At 45.6% G+C, this 22,100-nt stretch overlaps 2 protein-coding genes across 3 annotated transcripts in view; both read right to left on the minus strand.

Moving 5' to 3' along the window:
- The window catches only part of LOC148342160 (uncharacterized), a 393,910-nt gene that overhangs the window by 316,077 nt on the left and 55,733 nt on the right, over window positions 1-22,100 (minus strand). The window lies entirely within an intron of this gene.
- On the minus strand, window positions 20,045-22,063 carry LOC148342176 (uncharacterized). Of its 2 annotated transcripts, none has more exons than XM_088287595.1 (3): window positions 21,846-22,063; window positions 21,523-21,613; window positions 20,045-20,936 (listed from the first exon to the last, which is right to left on the minus strand). In XM_088287595.1, exons 1-3 carry the CDS (start codon window positions 21,998-22,000, stop codon window positions 20,817-20,819), a joined length of 366 nt encoding a protein of 121 aa, XP_088143721.1. In that variant the 5' UTR covers window positions 22,001-22,063; the 3' UTR covers window positions 20,045-20,816. The 2 variants fall into 2 exon arrangements, with proteins under 2 accessions (XP_088143721.1, XP_088143728.1); XM_088287602.1 differs by having other exon boundaries at window positions 20,045-21,080.

Genomic DNA, 22,100 nt, shown 5'->3' on the forward strand with positions numbered 1-22,100 from the left:
GTCGTCGAACCCCGCCGAGACCGGAACGTGGAGCGGCGGCTGGTCGTCGAACCCCGCCGAGACAGGAACGTGGAGCGGCGGCTGGTCGTCGAACCCCGCCGAGACAGGAACGTGGAGCGGCGGCGGCGGCTGGTCGTCGAACCCCGCCGAGACAGGAACGTGGAGCGGCGGCTGGTCGTCGAACCACGCCGAGACAGGAAAGTGGAGCGGCGGCTGGTTGTCAAGCCCCGCCGAGACAGGAACGTGGAGTGGTGGCGGTTCGTCGGATGCCGCCGAGGCAAGGGCGGCAGGCGGCGGCTGGTCATCGTCCACCGCCGAGGCAGGAATCTGGAGCGGTAGTGGATCGTCGGACGCCGCCGACACGGAGGCGAGAAGGGGCGGTGGTTCATCTGGCACCGCCGGGGCCGAGGCGCGAGGCGGCGGCGTGTCGTCCTCCACCACCGGTGCAGGAGCTTGGGGCGACGGCGGATCGTCGAGCACCGCCGAGGCAGCGACGGGAAGCGATGGCGTGTCCTCGGGCGCCGCCGGGACAGGGAATTGGGGTGGCGGCGGACCATCTGGCGCCGCCAAGGCAGGGATTTGGAGCGGCCGGGGGCCGGGCGCACCAGAGGCCGGGACTTGGAGCGGCAGCGGGCCAGGTGCAGCGGGGACAGGGACTGGTAGCGGACGCAGGACGTGCTCCGCCCGAACAGGGACTGGTGGCGGACGCAGAGCATGCTCCGCCGGAGCCCGGACTGGTGGCGGACGCAGAACGTGCTCCGCCAGAACAGGGACTTGTGGCGGACGCGTGGCGTGCTCCGCCGGAACAGAGACTTGTGGCGGACGCAGGGCGTGCTCCGCCGGAACAGGGACTTGTAGCGGACGCAGGGCGTGCTCCGCCGGACCAGGGACTGGTGGCGGACGCCGGGCGTGCTCCGCCGGAACCGGGACTTGTGGCGGACGCAGGGCGTGCTCCGCCGGAACCGGGACTTGTGGCGGACGCAGGGCGTGCTCCGCCGGAACAGGGACTGGTGGCGGACGCAGGGCGTGCTCCGCCGGAACAGGGACCGGTGGCGGACGCAGGGCGTGCTCCGCCGGAACAGGGACTGGTGGCGGACGCAGGGCGTGCTCCGCCGGAACAGGGACTGGTGGCGGACGCAGGGCGTGCTCCGCCGGACCAGGGACTTGTGGCGGACGCAGGGCGTGCTCCGCCGGAACAGGGACTGGTGACGCTGGCGAGGCGCCGGAGCGGGGGTCAGCAGCTCTCGGGAGGCCAGAACGGTCCCCCGCCGCTCGGGGTGAACCGGGACGCGGCGTATCAACTGGCGGGGAGCCGGAACGGGGTTCAGCGGCTGGCAGGAAGTCCGGACGGGACTCAACAGCTGGGGAGGAGCCGGAACAGGACTCATCCGCTGGCGGGGAGCCGGCACTTGACTCATCCGCTGGCGTGGAGCCGGAACGGGGCTCGGCAGCTGGCGGGGAGCCGGGAAGGGGCTCGGCAGCTGGCGGGGAGCCGGGAAGGGGCTCAGCAGCTAGCGGGGAGCTGAGACGGGACTCAGCGGCTGGCAGAGAGCCGGGACGGGGCTCGGCAGCTGGCGGGGAGCCGGGACGGGGCTCGGCAGCGGGGGAGGAGCCGGAACAGGGTTCAGCAGCTGGCGAGGAGCCGGGATGGGACGCTGCGGCTGGGGAGGAGCCGGGGCTGGGCCCAGCAGCTGGCGGGCAGCTGGGAAGGGACGCTGCGGCTGGCGGGCAGCCGGGAAGGGACTCAGCAGCTGGCGGGCAGCCGGGAAGGGACGCTGCGGCTGGCGGGGAGCCGGGAAGGGACGCTGCGGCTGGCGGGGAGCCGGGAAGGGACTCAGCAGCTGGCGGGGAGCCGTGGCAGGGCTCAGCAGCTGGCGGGGAGTCGGGACGGGGCTCAGCAGCTGGCGGGGAGCCGGGACGGGGCTCAGCAGCTGGCGGGGAGCCGGGACGGGGCTCAGCAGCTGGCGGGGAGCCGGGACGGGGCTCAACAGCTGGCAGGGAGCCGGGACAGGGCTCATCAGCTGGCGGGGGGCCGAAACGGGGCTCCTCAGCTGTCGAGGAGCCGGGACGGGGCTCAGCAGCTGGCGGGGAGCCGGGACGGGGCTCAGCAGCTGGCGGGGAGCCGGGACGGGGCTCAGCAGCTGGCGGGGAGCCGGGACGGGGCTCAGCAGCTGGCGGGGAGCCGGGACGGGGCTCAGCAGCTGGCGGGGAGCCGGGACGGGGCTCAGCAGCTGGCGGGGAGTCGGAGTGGGGCTCTGGAGGCAGCGTCTGATGAGGGACCGGCACTGGAGGCTGCATGGTGTGGGCAGCTGACGGGGAGGCTACGTGGGTGGTTGCAGCTGACATGGAGGCGTGAACCCTTTCAGCCTGCTTTCGGTCAGCCAGCTGTGCCTGCAGCGAGTAAAACTGCCTCATGCTCTCCACCGTCTGATCCTCCAGCGCCGCGATCTGAGCGGTCAGCTCCTGGAGAGTCTCCCGGGGTGGTGCCTCGGCGGCGCCCTTCTCCGCTATTGAGGCCACCCGCTCCGCTATCTGGGCCAGTTTTGCACTCAGCTCAGTTCGGCGGGAGTCCAGCAGGTAGACGACCCTTGCGAGCTCGTCCTCGTAAGCGGGGTAAGCTGGTAGCGTGGCAGACGTGGCGCTGAGCTGTTCGGCGGGTTGGTGGGGGGGGTCCGTGCGGCGGTGTCCATGACGCCGCCGCGAGCCCCTCGCTGGGTCCTTTTTTCGTGGTCGGGTCATTCTGTCAAGGTTCACTGAACCGTGTGGGAAGGAAGGAGGACCCAAGAGCGACAGGTAAGGGGAAAACAGGATTTATTGATGAATGGAGTGGGGGAGCGAGCTGGGGAGAATCCACCACCAGGCGGGCGTCGGCGGGGACAGCGTCGAGTGGCGCCGACGTGCAGGTACCGGGTGGCACGGACGAGAGTGCGTCGGAGCGGGGCGCGCCGGGTGGCACGGACGAGAGTGCGGCGAAGCAGGAAGTGCCGGGAGGCGACGTCGGGCTGGCGAGGTAGCGGGAGGCACGGCGGAGCGGGGAGCGCTGGCGGGATGATTGCCGGGCAGGACCTCGGAGGCGATGGCGGGCTGAGCGGGTCCGGACGGGTTCAGGTCGGCTAGTCGGGGAAGCAGAGCAAGCAGGAGTCAGGCAGGCACGAGAGCACAAGGTGTCAGGCGATCGGGAGGCAGAGAGAAACATGAGCCAAACGGGATAATGACCCGACACTGGGTTGAGGGCATGGGAGGTATAAATAGTCCGGTAATCAGGGGAGCAGATGGGGAGCAGGTGTGTGATCGTGAACTGGGAACAGGTGCGTGGCTGGTGAGAACGAAAACAATAACACGAAGCACATGGCAGGGAGGTGACGAAAACAATAACAAAAGACACATGGCAGGGAGGTGACGACAACAATAACAAAAGGCTGTCATGCCCGACGCGGATCATGACATATAGCTCGCTTCTTAACTTCTCAATAGCAGTTTCAGAATTTTATACTTCTTGTTTCTCATCTCTTTAACCGCTAGAACTTTTTTTTTTTTTTTTTTCTTCATCTTCTGCATATTTCTCCCGCACTAGTCTCTTTACTTAGTTTCTTTCATCATTTTTCCTACTTTATCTAATGTTCTTGCATAGTGCGGTTACTTTGACCTTTTCTCATGTCTTAATCCTTACAGTGGCCTTTCCTACTCCAAAAACCAAGACATAGGGACAGCATTTTCCATGACCAACCAACCAACAAGCTCTCTTTAACTGCCCCAGAACCCCCGACCGCTCAGACACAGGCGCCCAACATCCATTGTGAGTAAAAGCAACTCACCTCTAGTTCCGCCGGCCGGCTGTTGAACGCCTGCACCCCAGCACCCGGAGGCCCTCACTGGAGCACGAATCCTGTTCGTGACGCCAAAAATGTGGTAAATTTCGTTGTTGATGTGCGGGTCTGGCTCAGCTCCCCTCCGGACAGGTCGCCGGGCAAGGTTGGTTTGGTGATGGGAAAAAACTTCTGACACACACCGGTGGTTGGAAGAAGATTTTATTGATCTCAGCTGATGTCAGAAGTTCCCAAAAGACACCGGCCTCTTCAGTGCCTTGTGAGAGGATCTTCTCAAAAGGCGGGGGAAATTGCCTCAAAAAAAAGAAATAGACTGAATAACAAAACGCTGGAGAAACAAATTTTTTTAATAAAAATCTTTAATTACAATGAGTCCATTGTCATTCACAACACTTTTATTTGGGCATTCAGACAGATGTTCACTTAATTTATCAACTGCGTCTCAAATATCAAAGATTTTTTTTATGAAATTGCATGTATGTAAAAATAATGTGAAAGGAAATGCCTAATCAGAATCAGAAATCCCTTTGTCATTGTGCTCACGTGTGCAACGAGATTCGAGAGCTCCCCTCTCCAGTGCAATACAACAATAATTCAGTTAAATATATAAATTAGATAAATATGAAAATAAATAGTGCGATGGAATGTAATACGAAATAGGATATATAAAAACACATCACGTCGCTAATCAATGGAATTGGATAAAATTAGTTTGACAGATCAGTGTCAGATGACCCTGTCAAATGTTTCCTGCAAGTCCACCAGGTGTCAGTATTCAGCAACACAGTGTCAACACAGTGTCAATACATTGTGTCACTGTGTCGAAACGAAACAGGATGCCTCATCTACCCATCACTACAAAACATAAATTGTTTACCAACAAAGGGGGCAAGGGGTAGTCAATCAGAATAAACGAGAACAGAAACGAGCAAAGCCTTAGCTCGTCACAAAACGGGAAAACACAAAAACGTCTACTGCGAAGTGCAGGGCGAGAGCGCAATACAATACGACGCTTGGGATCATGAACGTGAGCAAGACGAAAGAATAGTCCAACGCTGAATGGTCAGCGTTGTTGGTTTAAGTAGAGCGGCAATCGTTGCATTAAGCAGCATCAGGTGCGCAGCCGGTGGGCGCGCCTCTCAGCCAGGATGACATGAGTGCCGGGGGAAACGCCCACTCAGCTGGAGAAACAAAACAAAAACAAAGGCATGACAGAACGGATCATGACAACTACTGTGCTTTATCCAATGCTGTACTTAAATATTGACCAATGCTGTATTTTGTTTACCATTGCAGTAGTCTTATCATTGCAGTACTTTTACCATTACAGCACTTTTATCATTGCAGTATTTTTTATCATTGCAGCATTTTTATTAATTTCCCCTCTGTACCATGGACAGACATTCAGAGTGTTTCCTTACACTTGTATATGTTGTGGGATGTAAGTGTGTATATTCAGGGGGATTTGTGTATTTACGTATATACAGTGTATATTTGCATGCTTTTTATGAATGTCTGCTGCTAATGTTATACATTAACGGCGACATTACGCCGCCTCCTCTGTGTGATCTATACCTTTGCTGCTGTAACACTGCAAATTTCCCCATTGTGGGACTATTGAAGGACAACTTTATCTTTACCTTTAAAAACCTTGTGTTGGTGCTTGTTAAATAATTTTCCATAAGATTAAGATTGAACAAAATGGTGAAACAAAAATTTAAAAAGTAAATACTGTAACGATTAAACATTGAATACTAAATTATTCCTAAAACAGTTCAATGAATCTTGAAATTAATAGTGAATTCTTGTAGTTTAATGAATAATGAAACCAATTATGAAATATTAAAGTACTTAAATAAATACCGAAATCATTTTCGAACACAAGAACAGTTAAGTAATAAAACAGTGACATATTTTCATTTAAAATTCGCAACCACATCGCAACCTGTTGAAAAACCCTGCAAAGGTGCAAATATGTTGACATAAAGTATCAATTTATCATGTCAACTGTTAATAACAGGAAAATACATTTGGAATACTATCCAACCAACAACATGGTGTCAGATGTGAAAACAAAACCAGCAACAAAAGTAAAATTCAATACATCTCTCAAGTTCATATTTGGGAAGTAAAATGTTTGCTCATGTGCATATGGTTTAAATCGTACGTTTTCCCAATGTTTAGAACACATGTGTCACACTCAAGGCCCGGGGGCCAGATTTGGCCCGCAACCTCATTTTAGGTGGCCCGCAAAGGGCAAATCATCTGCATCAACTTCCTGTTTCTAGCATATTTTCTTCACTTTTAACAACACTGAGATATGAGATATTGCCATTTAGTTGTTACTCCCCTTTTAAAATAAATGGAAAAATTGTTGAACAATTACTTACTTGCTTCTGATTTCAAAACTGTCTTTCCAATCAATTTATATGGGTTCACAGTCATACCGGCCCTCTGAGGGAAACCACAACTACGATGTAGCGTGTAGCCCGTCCACAAAAATGAGTTTGACGCCCCTGGTTTACAAGATAACAATGATTTGCATCGCAAAGTTGATGACAGTGCTCCACACAGCCAGCAGCCAATCATATCACAGCGGGGTGTGTCCTGTTCTTCCGTTTTCGTGCCGAACAGACTGCCATTTTCTCGGAGGAAATTCTTTCAGTGCGACTCTGAAAAGACGACGCCATCTTTCATTCGTCTCGTCGAACAAAGAGAAGCACACGAGTTATCGCCAAGCAGAGATCAAGTGCGGATTTGTTGAGATTGGCGTTTGAAAATGTGTGAAAGAACGACACCCAAGTACAAAGAGGAACTTTGTGGAATAAAAGAAGAGAACGAGCAACATCTTCAACTTCTGGGCGAAGGTTGCAAGCAGCCTCGTGTTGTGCTACACAAAGCAGGTTTGTACACGTCTTACTCTCATTTGCTTTGTAAAGAACGACTTTCTATCGTTAAAAATATGCATCACAACATTAAGTTGTTTGGGGAAATCGTTCAAGGTTATTGCCGTTTTATTTTTAAGTATTGCCGTTTACTTGCAGGTCTGCTTAACATTTGTTTATGCCAAATGAAATCAGTGCCGAAAATATATGCCAAAGAATAACCATTAGTGGGGGGTAAACTCCGTGTTTTTTTTCCCAGTATAAAATTTGAACTGATTATTTTACATATTCCAGTTTTTATACGTTGTGAAAGAAATTAAGTTTGTCATGTCATCATGTTTCAAAACTATGCTGACAGATGTTGTGTATTTTTATATCCACTGTTGGAGTTGAGCCACCGAGAAAATGAGAAACATTTAGTAAATGAATCTTAAAAGCCAAACTTACTCCAATGTGTGTTCGTTTTTTGTACTCAAGAAGAAAAGGGCCAAATAAAGACTCAACAACAGCTGATTAGGGTTGCGATATTTTAGTTTCTTCGATTTCTGGAGTTCAGGAAATAGTACAAAGACAGATATCTGGGCGGCTTTTTCTAAATCTGACGAGAAACTGTACTCAGACGCGTACAATCGAAAAATGGCGCGCTGATCTCAGCCCAGCCTCACATTTTATAGGAGGTTTTCTATGTCAAGGGTCATATAGGTTGAATCGGTCGTCCTTGATCCTTCCCACTTCCACGTTCCACGTCCAAGGCTGACCTTCTCAGGCAGCCGGCAGTCTCTCCTTCCCCTGTAATCTTGTCGGTGTGCAGATTGTGTGGTGTATGTTTTCCCAGATCAGATAATATTTTTGGGTCTTCTTGATAGCATCCCTGTGACGTCCTCCCCGGCCCAACTTGATTTGTTTGTATCTTCTATGGCCTATGTGGAGAATGTGTTTTGTCGTATTTGTCCATGAAGTACAATCTGGTTTGTCATCAGTTTGACCTGAGCAGACTGAATCTGTTTGTTCTGAATGAGAGTGTGGGTCATGAAAATACTGTGTGTGCAATTTTGAGGTCTTACATTTAAACTAGGTCATAGAAATGTAGCATATGAATGCATCAGTGAACGCCATGACTACAATCCCAGTCAATCTTATCGATGCACTGTACTTCGACTTTCATTTGAAAATGCTTTTTGTTTAATCAATGTTTAACATATTCAGTAAATATGAACCTGCTAAATTAAAGAATTGACCGTCTGTCCCGTAAGTGTTTAAAATAATGCCAACAATCGTAATACAAACCTTCAATATTCATGTCCGGTGTGGCCATTCCCTATAAGAAGGGAAGGCCGGAGAGAGGGGACACCTTTCCCTTTTTGCTTTTTGGGGAGACTTCTTTTGACATCAGCATGTGACGAGAATAAAATCTCTTTCTAACCAAAATGACTGTGTCAGAGAATCTTTTTCCATCACCAATTCTGCCATGCTCGGCGACCTGTCCGGAGGGAAGCTGAGCCGGACCCACACATCAACAACAAAATATACCTCATTTTTGGCATTTTGCTCCATTGAGGGTCTCGGGGTGCTGGGGCGCAGGCGTTCAACAGCCGGCCGGCTGAACTTTCGGTGAGATGCTTTTACTCACAATGGGTGTTGTGCGTCTGTGTCCAAGCGGTCGGGGCTTTTGGGGTCGTGAAAGAAAGCTTGTGCGTGTGGGTCTGCTGGCTGATTGGTCATGGAAAATGTCCCTGTGTTAGTTTCAATTATTGTTTAAACAAGAGGCCTCTATTATGATTGATTAAGATATTAAAAGATGTCAAAGTACCGCACTATGAAAGAACATTAGAAAAAGTATATAAAAAAAAAAAATTTTAAAAATGATGATTGGAACTAAGTAAATGGGACTAGTGCGGGAGAAATGTGCAGAAGATAAAGAAAAGAAAGGTCTAGTGGATAAAGAGATGAGAAATAAGAAGTGTAAAACTCTAGCTATAGACAGCATAGTCGTGAATAAGCTCAGTTTGAGCACAGACCCTGGCCAGGGTGTAAATTTTAGCAGGAAAATTATGAGCTGATAATAGAAATAATGAAGAGAAGCGCGCTTCCACGTATCGTATTGGGCACTTTGTGGCATGGAACACAGTAAGGATCGAGGCGTACCGTTGTGTGGAGGGCCCGACGGTTTCGCTGGTACGTAGCACGAGATACGCTGTTCAGATATGTACCCTGTGATTACTCGTGTTCTGGTAAAGGCCACACAAAATCAAAAACCTGGCTACCATCGACTGTGGGACCAAGAAGTCAGGCAGCCCCCACGCAGGAGAAAAGGGGTGATAGTTATAAACCAGTGCCAGTCCCTCCTTTGTAGAAAGAATTGCCCCTTCTAAAAGCCGTATGTGATTGCATTGATATTCCGTTTTATCAGTTCAACTAATGCGTGTGCGTCCTAGTGTGCATTGAAAGATGCAGCATAAAAAATCTGTTTAAAAATTTGCATAATAACTAAAGCAAAATTAGAATGAGAAAGATAATTGGCTACATAATCATTGGGGTGAAATTAATCATTGCAAGAAGCGGTGATTTAAATAGAGAAATCTAAGATCATAAAAGGATGAATGCATGTTCCGTGGAATGTGATTTGTCAACACGGAAACGCCCTGAGTGATAAAAACGTTAACGTACGGTGAAGGAACAGGTCTCTTTGACGACAAAAGTCTGACTATGGTAAACAATTGATAATTAGACCTCAATGATTGTGCCGTTGAAAAAGTTCATATCTTGACTGTGAAAAGCTAAAGTGAGAAACTAGGATTAACTATTTGGCAAACACTAGAACGTATTCAGTCTCGAGGAAGACTGAATGCAGTAAAATTGCAATAAGAAGAACAATAAACCAGCCCTGAGTGTTACAATGTCCTGGAAACAAAAGTTTGGGATTGCTCCTGAGGGTGAAATTTCTCTCTGAACTCCTCCTTTTTGCCCCCGGCAGGAACTCATGAAACAGGGAAACTGATAAGAGATACAATTTTGTTGAAACAGAACATGCAAGGTTAAAGGTCATGCAAAACAAAAAAAAAACATCTGATGTTCCATACTTCAGTTTGGCGACGGATGTACGACGGTAATTCAATTAATGGAACGACATTTTGAGATGGAAATGACTGAATTATCATGTTATGAGGGGACTTTTCATATACAGTTAATTAATATAAATTAAATTAGAAATTTTTAGTCTGCGGATATTCCACTTCAAATTATACTGACTCATTGGTTGAGGAAAACGGGGTTATATCAGTTCAGTGGTTCTCAATTATTTCCTGTCACGCCCCCCCTACCAAGAAGAAAATAAATTCGCGCCCCCCCCCCCCCCCCACTACAGTTTTTTTACATTTCGTACTCATGTACGTGTTCTTTGTATATTAATGTTGGATTGTCAATAAAATATCCCTTAACAAAGCTAAATTGATAAAAAAAATATATCATTTTGAGAACGACTATTGTGAGGATCTCGAAACTCAGCACTCTGTGGTGCGAATATTGATGGGATGATAAATATTTACTATACATTTTTGTTTAGTTTTTCTGAACTTTATTAACATGAACAAACCAAACAGTTATTAATACATAGATAAGCTAGAAAAGACAAAAAGAGCCAGGGGGATTTCAAACAAAAATTCTATATAAATAACATAAAGCACATGTTTGAATATGTTGACTAGACATTTTTTTTTATGTTTACAATCTGACGTCAAACCGCTTCGTTTTGATGACGTCAGCCATTTCCTCACGTAGCCATCGTCTTATTTTGTTTGGATACGTAATGGTTGCAATACAACATTTCTGTTCATAGCTGCTGGCTCTCCGCCCGAACGCAGTTCAAGTCAGACTTCTTTTAAAAGTCGAGCGTCCATCGAAGCAATTCATTTTAGCGATTAGCGCGCTTAGCGCCTCCTTGCTCGCTCTGCTGCTGCGCAAGATAGCTTGGCGCGGGGCATTTAAGGAGCGGCGAAAGAAATCACTTCCGGGTCAACGAGCGACGGGGCGACGCTTTTTGTTTTTGTTAATCAGTACTGCGTGACAGGGCGACACGTTTTTTTTTTTAAAACCAGTACTGCGTGAACTCGGGGCACAAACAGCTTTGACGAGCTCAAACTCGCATTGCCTGAGATCGCCTTTTTCGGTCCCAAAACCATGCAAAAAAGCATGTTCGCCAGGGTCCCACACGACCCCCTCAGCATCGCACCGCGCGCTACTATTTGAGAATCACTGGTGCAGCACAACACGAGGCTGCTTGCAAATTTCGCCCAGCAGTTGAAGATGTTGCTCGTTCTCTTCTTTTATTCCACAAAGTTCCTCTTTGTCCATCTGCGCCCCCTGGTCAGCTCCTCAATGGACCCACTCCAGTTCGCATACCAGCCTGGCATCAGTGTGGATGATGCCATCATCTACCTGCTCCACACTTCATTCTCCCACCTGGAGAAGGCGGGGGGCACGGTGAGGATCATGTTCTTTGATTTCTCAAGTGCTTTCAACACCATACAGCCCCCCTTATTGGGAGACAAGCTGGAGGAAGGGTCAGAGCAGACTCTTCCAACTCAGGAGGCTGAGGTCCTTTGGCGTTCGGGGAACACTCCTCAGGAACTTCTATGACTCGGTGGTTTCATCAGTCATCTTCTATGGAGTGGTCTCCTGGGCAGGAGGCATCTCGGGCCGAGACAAAAAGAGACTGGACAAACTGGTGAGGAGGGCCAGCTCTGTCCTGGGCTGCTCCCTGGACTCTGTGGACTCAGTGGCGGGCAGAAGGATGACGGCAAAACTGTCATAAATGCTGGACAACCCAGCCCACCCACTCAATGGCACTCTTGGAGCACGCCACAGCTCCTTCAGTGACAGACTTTTACACCCTCGCTGTACCAAAGAGAGATTTCGCCGCTCCTTCCTGCTGACTGCTGTCAGACTTTTTAACAAGAACATTGGGTCAGGCCTACAAACAGGAGGGCATTAGTGCAATTGTGCAGTCCTAGGATGCAATATAAACCGCTACTGCACTTTCACCCAAAGGGTACTTTAATATTGACCAATGATGTATTTTGTTTATATTACAGTATTCTTATTACTGTACTTCTATCTCTGCAGTATTTCTACCATTGCAGGATGTTCACTATTACAGTACTTTTATCATTGCAGTATTCCTATCATTGCGGTACTTTTTCTATCACAGTACTTTTATCACTTTTATCATTGCAGTATTTTTCTATCATTGCAGTACTTTTACTATTACAGTACTTTTACCATTACAGTATACTTTATCATTGCAGTACTTTTACCATTACAGTACTTTTACTATTACAGTACTTTTACCATTGCAGTACTTTTACCATTACAGTACTTTTATCATTGCAATATTTTTATCATTGCAGTATTTCCAATCATTCAATCGTTTTTATCATTACAGTGTTTTCCCCCTCTGTATAATGGACAGGCATTAGGAGTGTTTCCTTACACTAGATACGTTGATACTGTGTATATTTGCATGCGTTTTTATGAATGTCTGCTGCTAATGTTATACATTAACGGCTACATTACGCCGCCGACTCTGTGTGATCTATATCTTTACTCCTGTAACACCTCAAATTTCCCCATTGTGGGACTAATAAAGGACAACTTATCTTATCTTATCTTTGTACTTGGGTGTCGTTCTTTCACACATTTTCAAACGCCAATCTCAACAAATCCGCACTTGATCTCTGCTTAGCGATAACTCGTGTGCTTCTTTTTGTTAGACGAGAAGAATGAACGGCGTTGTCGTTTTTTAATGTCGTGCTGAATGGATTTCCTGGGTGAAAACTGCAGTCTGTTCAGCACAAAAGTGGAAAAATAGGACACGCCCGCTGTGATATGATTAGCTGCTGGCTGTGTGGAGCACTGTCATCAATTCATGCGGCCCCCTTAGCATCGCACCGCGCCCCACTATTTGAGAATCACTGTATTAGTTAGTTAAAAAAGAAGAGCTAAATTATAGTTGACGTGTTCATGGGTGTTCTGAAGGTTCGCATGTTTATTGAATCATCCCTTTGAGTTGTGATTCAGAAGGGGATATTTTCTGAACTAATGTTAATTGTGATGGCTTTATGATATACACAGTTATATGGTTAATAATTGTGCATCGTTTGACATTCTGCTGTATTGTTAATACTGCTTACCTTTGATTGGTGTGGCGCATGTAATGGACAATGTGCTTATTTTGTCGGTCGCGGGATGTCTCGCGCAATCCCGATTGATGATGTGAGAGAGTGTGCACTTGAAGAAGGGAGATTGCGCACTTGACCAGAAGAGAAGGGGAGTGTGCGAGTCGCGGAAGGAGTCAGTTGGAAGGACAGTAAAAACCCGGTTATCGCGGTTAATGGGGACCGAGACCACCCGCAAAAACTGAAAATCCGCGAAGTAGCGGCACACCTTCAAAAATGCTTAAAAAAATATATATATACAGTGGAACCTCGGTTCTCGAACGACTCTGAGGTCGAACTAATCTGAGTTCGAACAAAAAAATTGAGAAATTCTTGCTTCGCAGTTCGAACAAACCTCGGAGTTCGAACGCCGGTATGACGCATGAGTGCGTATGCGAGGGTGGGATGCTGAGCGGCGTACGGGTGTAGATCGCTCTCTTGCTCTCTTCGTGACCAACTGTTGTCGCCTGCGGACGTGCTGCATTTTGCTCTCGCGTTTTATATAGGTGTACGAAGTGTTTTAGCCCCTAATCATGTCTCCAAAGAAAGTCAGTGCAAGCAGCAAAGGAATGGTTTCGGTGTTCGAACAATTCGCTTTTCGAACAGGGTTCAGGAACGGATTATGGTCGAGAACCGAGGTTCCACTGTGTATGTATGTATATGTATATGTATATATATGTGTATATATATCTATATATATATATATATATATATATATATCTATATCTATATCTCTTTGGCTTACAATGGGCTTAAAAAGGGAGAACGTCACAACCCCCTTTTCTACCAACAAGCCCGGGAACATTTAGTTCTATCTCTAAATGCAAAAAGAAATACTTGGAAACATATTTCGCTTGAAGGATTTCTATTCTATCAATGACATTATGTTGTGATGGCCCCCCGTGGTCTGCATCAATATGTTGGGGTCCCACAACAGGTGTTCCATCAGACGCACACAATAGCCTGTGTGTGCTAACTTCAGCTCGCTTCCAGAAACGTCTGTGACCATGTCAGGAATTAAATCGGGCATCAGCCGCAATGTGCTTCCTTTTTAAATGCTCGTTTATCACTGTTGTGCTGCTAAAAGGAGGTTTACATCGTAGGATATCTGTGACCATGTCAGGAATGAAATCGGGCATCAAAAGGGAGGTTTACATCGTCGGACGTAATTTTGTGAAATGCCCCCATAGTCCGGTCCAAGTTGGGGTCGCACGCATTGCTCCGTATGCGGCAGGCACAAGTCAAGGTAGCACGGTAGAAACAATATAAGACAAAGTCGCCGCATGAGCTTTGACTTGACCAAACAAAATGTGTGTTTGTCTTTGTGTCCTACAGACGTCAGTGAAAACGATCTCCGTTCTGTGAAAGAGGAGCCAGACTTGACTCACATCAAAAAGGAGGAGGAGGAGGAGGAGATCAACAAGTCACCAGTGAACGTTCTCCCTATAAAGACTGAAGATGAAAACAAGGATGAGAGTGAGGACAAGAGAGGGGCGGAGCCTACAAGCATCAGCTCAAGTCATCACGTGACAACAGAAGGTGATGAAGACCACTGGGGGCCATCACAAGCACATAATGAGAACACATCAGACGCTTATGACAATGATGATACTAATGATGATGATGATGATGATGATGATGGGCAAGCCAAAGGTGAAAGGGCATGCCACACTGACTCATTAACTTCAAAGTTGTCTTTAAAAGGGCACAGAAAAACACACAGTGGTGAAAAACCTTTTTCTTGCTCGGTTTGTGGCAAAAGCTTCTCTCAAAATTCAAGTTTAACAATCCACACAAGAACGCACACTGGAGAAAAACCTTTTTCCTGCTCAGTTTGTAGAAAATGCTTCTCTCATAAGGCAAATTTAACAATCCACACAAGAACACACACTGGAGAAAAACCTTTTTCCTGCTCAGTTTGTGGTAAAAGCTTCTCTCAAAATTCAAGTTTAACAATCCACACAAGAACGCACACTGGAGAAAAACCCTTTTCCTGCTCAGTTTGTGGAAAATGCTTCTCTCATAAGGCAAATTTAACAAGCCACACAAGAACACACACTGGAGAAAAAACATTTTCCTGCTTGGTTTGTGGTAAAAGCTTTTCTCTAAAATCAAGTTTAAAATACCACACAAGAATACACAGTAGAGAAAAACCTTTTTCCTGCTCAGTTTGTGGCAAAAGTTACTCGAAAGTCTCATTTAATAATTCACACAAGAACACACACTGGAGAAAAAACATTTTCATGCTCAGTTTGTGGCAAAAGCTTCTCTGATAGGTCAACTTTAACAAAACATAGAAGAACACACGGTGGAGAAAAACCTTTTTCCTGCTCAGTTTGTGCCAAGAGCTTCTCTCGAAAGTCGCATTTACGACGCCACACAAGAACACACAGTGGAGACAAGCCATTCAGTTGCAGCGTTTGTGCTAAAAAATTCTCCACTAAACAGCATGCGGAGATTCACAATTGTGCTGGTGAGAAAAGCAGCAATCCTTGAAGCTTAAAAAAAAGAAAACAAATAACTGAAGGAACTGACTCTTTGTGGTAAGATGTAAATTTTGATTTTGAATAAAATATGATAAATTCAATTTTGCAAAGCTTTTTTATTGACATTAAGCCAATGTGATCTGTGCCAGAAGAAGCAATGTGTCTGAGTGATCATGATTTGTTTTGTGTGTTTAGATCAAACATGTAAAGGAAATTAATTGCCTTTGCCTGGAACAACATTTGTTAACGTTATGCTTTTCAGTTGTCTTTTTAATCGTACTTAATGGAAAAGGTGTGAGAAGAAACTGTGCTTATGAAATCGGTGCCTTCCACAATCAATAAAATCACTTGTTCCACTTGCTCAACTGGCCTTCATTACGCTGTGAAAAGGTGAAAAACTGAACTAGAAGTTGAACTCTAAAAAGAACCAGAAAGAGAAACGCAAATAGTCTCAGTTTCTCTCAAAGGTTTTGGAATGTCAGGAGTTGGCAACTTGATGGCGACTGGAGTCAGCGCTGGTTTTCTCACTGTGTTTGGCTGGCTCGTATATGTATGGTCCATTGAACAAAACTCAAACTCTTCAAATATCCCCTCACATACATTTAATATTTCACTTTCTGAATAAATTTCTGACGAGCTAAAACCACTTTCTAGGTTGAGCTCTATCAAGCGTTTGGGGTTTGTTGCTAAGCAGAATCTCACTTTGGAAAAACTAATTTTGTCAAATCTACCAAATATTTTTTTTCATGCTCTATTATATTTTTTATACATTGGATTATTTATATATTGATATAGGGAAATATTAAAATTTAAAATTGGCAACCACATACAGACTTAATTCAATTAATAATAAATATAGAAACATTTTATAAATATTGAACTAATTCAAAAGAGTCCTAATCGTGAAATAAATATTGAATTAGAAAAAATACTTATCTATTAAATAAATTCAATAACCCGACCCTGGATGAGCGGCAGAAAATGGCTGGATGGATGGAATAATTTAAATTGCATACATATTCAAATGAACAAATATGTGAAGAAATATTCAAGTGTGAAATAAAAAGGTTTAAATTAATTGATATAATTTTGCATATTAAAATAATTGAGCAAGCTTAAATATACATTGAAATAAAAAAAAGTCATGTATTTTTAAATGGCCTAATATAGATCTGGGAAGTAATTCTCTTTATGAAACTATGGAGGGACTGGAGCTCACAGAAGTGACAAGTCTTGGTTCTGAAGTTCCGATGTAACCAGATACTGCCCTGAGAGAAAATAGGCCTGAGCATTGTTTATGGTGGGGGCAATTCTGTCGCCAGGTCAGTGACCTTCCAGGGTATGGAAGTCATTTAAGGTGGTCACTAGTAGACTGGTCGTATCAAACGGGAGACGCATCGGCTCTCCCTCTGGGGGACTTTTGGAGGGAAATCCCGAAGACTAGCGGGATGGGAATGCATATGCAACAAGGGAAAATTAGATATTCATGTCCTATTTGGGCATTCCCTATAAGAAGGGAATGTCTGAGAGGGGGCTCGCACGTTTTTGGGGAGACTTCTTTTGACATCAGCATGTGACGAGAATAAAATCTTTCTTCTTTCTTTTGTTCTTTTCCATCACCAATCCAGCCTTGCTCGGCTGCCTCTCCTGAAGGCAGCAAGGACCCACACTTCAAAGACAAAATATACGAAATATTGAAAGAAAAATAATACTCAAATATTGAAATAAGTATAGAATTGAATGAATAAACAACAAAGAAATAAATACCTCCTGGAAAATATCATTATTTATCAACATTTGTCAAAGCACAACATTTCGATCAGATTGAGTTCTTTCTTGCACATTCTTAAGCAATCATAATTTTTTTACTTTTACTTTTTAAGTTACTTCAGTGCATTTCACACCTGTGCCTTCAGTGAAGTCCTACTTCGTCCTACTTGAATGAATCCCCATTAAAATACCATCATTTATGACACCACGGCTGGACAAATAATATCCAGAAACACACTTACGCACCACTGAGTGAGTGTTGGACGATATAGCTTCTCTTGAAAGGTCCGACTTGAAAATGTCCTTGCAAGTGTATCTGAAATTAAATCCACACTTTTCCCTCCTTCGGCCATTGTGGTTTAAAAAAAGCAAGAATATGGCCGTGTCCAAATTAACAGGCTGCGACCTCCGAAGGCTGCTTTTTCGGCCGCATGACGTCACTTTCGGCGCGACACGACCGCGCGTGGTGTCCAAATTCACGCTGTCACGTGCGACCTTCGAATCCAGCCTTGGAATTGGTCTTTGTTTCCATGGAGCCAAGGCCGCTTGGCGCAACATTTACGTTACGCCCCCATGTACTTTGCTCCTCTGTTCGACACAGGTGATACGTATTTGTGGTGGATTTATGAACGGCTTGGATAATCAATGGATAATCTGCGACGAGCGCCAGACCGAAGGCATCGGCTTAGCAAAACATTTGTATTATTTAATTTTAAACGATGGAACCCGAACTTTTCTTCATTTTATTTCACTTTTTAGTTTATTTCCATTTTGTTCTTGAGGAGAGGAGGATCACGCTTTCCCATCGCAGAGTTGTCCTTTATCGAAGGAATGAAGTAAGTTCTAAATCCGTCTATCAGCATTTTCACACTATTACCAACATTGACAGGTCAATAGGGTTATAACGTGATTGTTACAGATGAACTAAAAACATCAGTGGTGCAACTTCAGTAGTACATGTGTTAACTTCATAATAGAACAAATATCGAATGGAAATGATAGAATTATATACATTCTGAAAGAGTTTTTATGAATTTAGATACTTGTGACGGCTTAATTGTCCCCGTGATTAGTTTGTAACCAAACACATACTTTTACATATGGCAAAACACCAGAATACCACTAGAGAGTTTAGGGCCAGAGTTATTAAAATTATGTTGGTGATACTGTAGGAATGATGCAAGCAAACGAAACAAGTACAATAATTAATGCGTTCATGTTTTTTTTTTTTTTTATTCAAAACATTAACAGCCAAGAAGTCCATACTGCAGGATAAACCTGGGTGTGCCAGTGTTGGATCGTTTTTTCAATGGAGAGGATCTCCAAACAGACTTTCGCCTGAGCAGGGACTCTTTCAGAGTGTTGCTGAACCTCCTGGACCAAGACCGACGACATGGATGGGGTGTCGAGATAGAGGTCCTTGTCTTTCTCTTCTGGCTGGCGAGTGGGGCATCATATCGGGTGGTGGCACGAGCATTTGGGAAGCCACGGTCCACTGCCCACTACATCATCCACCGGGTCACTGGGGAAGTGGTGGCTCTTCGCCACAGAGTCATCCACTTCCCCAACACTGCAGGAGACCTTCAGGCAGTGACCCAGGGATTTGCAGGGCTGGCGAAGCACCATGCATTTGCAAGAGCTGCTGGAGCAATAGATGGTTGTCATGTCCGAATCAAGCCTCCAAGTGGCCCTGATGGTCATGACTACAAGAACCGCAAGCTTTTCAGCAGCATAATCATGCAAGCTGTGTGTGACCATCAGGGTCACTTTCTGGACATATTCTTGGGTTGGCCTGGATCAGTCCACGACTCCAGGGTCCTCCGGCACAGCCCTCTTTACCAAAGAGGGCTGTATCCTCCTCCAGGGCACTTCATATTGGCAGATGGAGGGTATCCGTGCCTCCAGCGACCACTCCCCCTCATCACTCCTTACAAGCGGACGGTGCAGGGCGTGGGGGCCCGTCGCTTCAACGTTCATCATTCCAAGGCACGCTCAATAATTGACAGCACAATTATTGAGCACAGCCACACAAACATGGCAAAATATCAGAAGATGGAAAAATAGATTCAAATACAATGTAATGAATGGTTAATAAATCTATCCCATCTTTTGTAGTGACATTCACTTTGGAATGATGAAGGTGAGATTCCGGGCCATCTTTTTCCATGCCCTGGAGGTGCACCACACCTTTGCACCACATGTAAGTAAATAAAAAAAAAATGTATAATTGATACTTATACTTTCAATATGTTGCTCTTTTTTCAGGATCAAATCATGTCCTGTTCAGTGCAATAACTATCAAATATAGCTAATATACAGCATTTCCTTTTTATTTCTTTTAGGTCATCGCTGCCTGTGCCGTCCTCCACAACATCTGCCTTGGGGTGGGAGACCTCATGGCCTCGGAGGACGAAGGGGAAGAGGAGGCTGCTGTGGAAGAGGTGGCTGACACAGTCGCTGGAGTGCAGTGGAGGGACCACCTGTCTGCTCAGGTGTCTGCCCTGGAGGAGGTACCAGAGGACCACGAGTATATTTCGGTATTTAAATACTTTTAACTGCACAATGGTATTTGAGCAATCATCCCATCAAATATGCCACAAAATAATCTTTAACTGAATCATCAAACAGCACAGCCACACAAACATGGCAAAATATCAGTAGATGGAAAAATAGATTCATATACAATGTAATGAATGGTTAATAAATCTATCCCATCTTTTGTAGTGACATGGCAGCCATCTATTGCCCCGACCATCCCTGCAAACCCCCACGTAATGGATGATGTAGTGGACACTGCAACCGGTATGATGCCCCACTTCAAGTCACGAGAGGAAGATCAGGACTCTTGCTCGTGCCCCATCCATGTCATGGGTCCTGGAACAAGGGTTCCATCCATGCTCCAAATGAGTCCCTGCTCAGGCGAAAATTGGCAAAACAGCACTGACACACTCAGGTTTATCCTGCAACAGTTATGAACTGGGAAATGCTTTTTTATTTTCTGTGAATAGTTACTGTGAATTATAATGTACTTAATTTATGCCTTGTTTGTCCACCAGTTTTTCAATAAATTAAGTTTGTAAGCAAAACAGACATGGTGGAGTCTTCATATTATTGTAAAAGTTTTGGTCTTTCACAAACCTGGCCTTTTTCACTTTTGTCTGAAGAAGCTGATCTCAAGATGTGACTGGGATACGAACTAGTTCATCTGTTTTAAAAGTACCCCGGTTTTTGTTTACTCTTAAATGAATGTTATCTAAATTTCAGTCTTGAACACCAAGCATATTTCACTCATTTTTTATTTTGATCTATCAACTTTTCCATCAAACTGAAAAACCTTTCAAATGTCTCCCTCCTCTCAGTTGCCCTTCCCTCCTCTGCCAACCTTCTGTCTCTCCAATTCCTGTCTCCGCATTGCCAAGTCGAGTCTGGATAGTTTGATCATTTCATCCTCTCTCCTTCGCTTTCTCCCTCTCGGTCGTTGCTCCGGCTGTTGGCCTCGCTCTTCTTCTTCTTCTTCTACTACTTCTTCTTCTTCTTCTTCCTCCTCCTCTTGCGTCACCCTGGCCCGACTTGGCCCTGGGAGTTCTTCAGGGATGGCCTGACTTGGCCCTGGTCTTTCCTCAGGGATGGAGGCAATTAGGACAGGGTGGGTGATGGACTCTGTCCGAGCACTCCATCCATAAGTTCGAACCAGGGCCAAGTATCGGCAGTAGCTCTCCCTGCCACCCCTTCGCCAGTGCCTGGGTTTTTGCAATCCTTTATATGAAAAGAAGCAAAAAGATAAAACAATTATATCTTCATTTTCACACACAAGAAAAAGAAATGCGGACTTCCATACTTTATACTTCATTTTTAAATTATGTCACTTTGCCCTGCAGCTCGAGCTTTTCCACGATGGTCCTGTATTAAATAAATAAAAATGCATGCAAAAATAAAGGAAGAAAAAACGGGTAAAAAAGATGCAAATATTAGTCAGAAATCCTGGTGTTATGGGTAACATGCAGATTTATGTACTTCAGTACATTAGTTCATGACCGTTTCAGTGCGTTTTATCATGTTAATGTGGAGGGTGATTCGTATATTATTCATTAATATCAGTAATTGGGGAGCACATTGTCGGGGGTACATGGAATTTATACAGGGCACATTCTGTGCTAGGATAAACAGCTGCGTGTTAGCGCAAATCTAATTCAAACACAAATGGCTGATGAATGGAAACTAAAATTGCTATAGTGGGTCTCGCCATTCTTATGCGTTTTCCTTTTGATATTTTGAGTTTAAATGGATGGAAATAAGACAATAACCCGTCAAATATTTTTCCCGATAGTAATTGTATTTTTACCTCCATGCTGTGGCTGCGGAGAACTTGGCCCCTGTAAAGAGGCTGTCGTACTCCCCGCACAGCTTGATCAGCGCGGTCATCTCCTTGCTCCCTAAAACATAAGGGAAAGATTAAATAAAATAATGCTAACATGCAGAAATAAGACAATTCAAATGTTTCAGCCGTACTTCCTATGCAATAGTTCTTAGAGCTACCTTAGTTATATTTGGCCGATATCGCAACTAATAAAATTATCTTAATCTGGAGCTAAATATCCAAACATTGCTGCCCAATATGTCTCATGAGTGATGTTTTAATATTGCATATAAATAACTTATACTTACATCTGAAAGTGCACTCCGATGAGGCGGAACATGTGGCTTCGGTAGTTTGCATCTTGCGAGTGTAGAACGGCGTAGAAGAAGAGCGAGGCTTTTAAGGCTGCGAAGGTTGCATGATCGTAGCCTTCACTCAGGGCCCGTTTCCATGGAGTTTCCATGGAAACGAGGACAGATTATAAGGCTAGTACTCGGAGGCCGCGTGAATTTGGACACCGGCGTAAGCGTTCTTGTCGCACCGGAAGTGACGTCTCTGTCCGC

The sequence above is a fragment of the Idiotropiscis lumnitzeri genome, chromosome 2 (assembly GCF_059441095.1).
Source record: "Idiotropiscis lumnitzeri isolate Australia: NSW breed Sydney's pygmy pipehorse chromosome 2, RoL_Ilum_1.0, whole genome shotgun sequence".
In the NCBI taxonomy this organism is placed as follows: Eukaryota; Metazoa; Chordata; class Actinopteri; order Syngnathiformes; family Syngnathidae; genus Idiotropiscis; species Idiotropiscis lumnitzeri.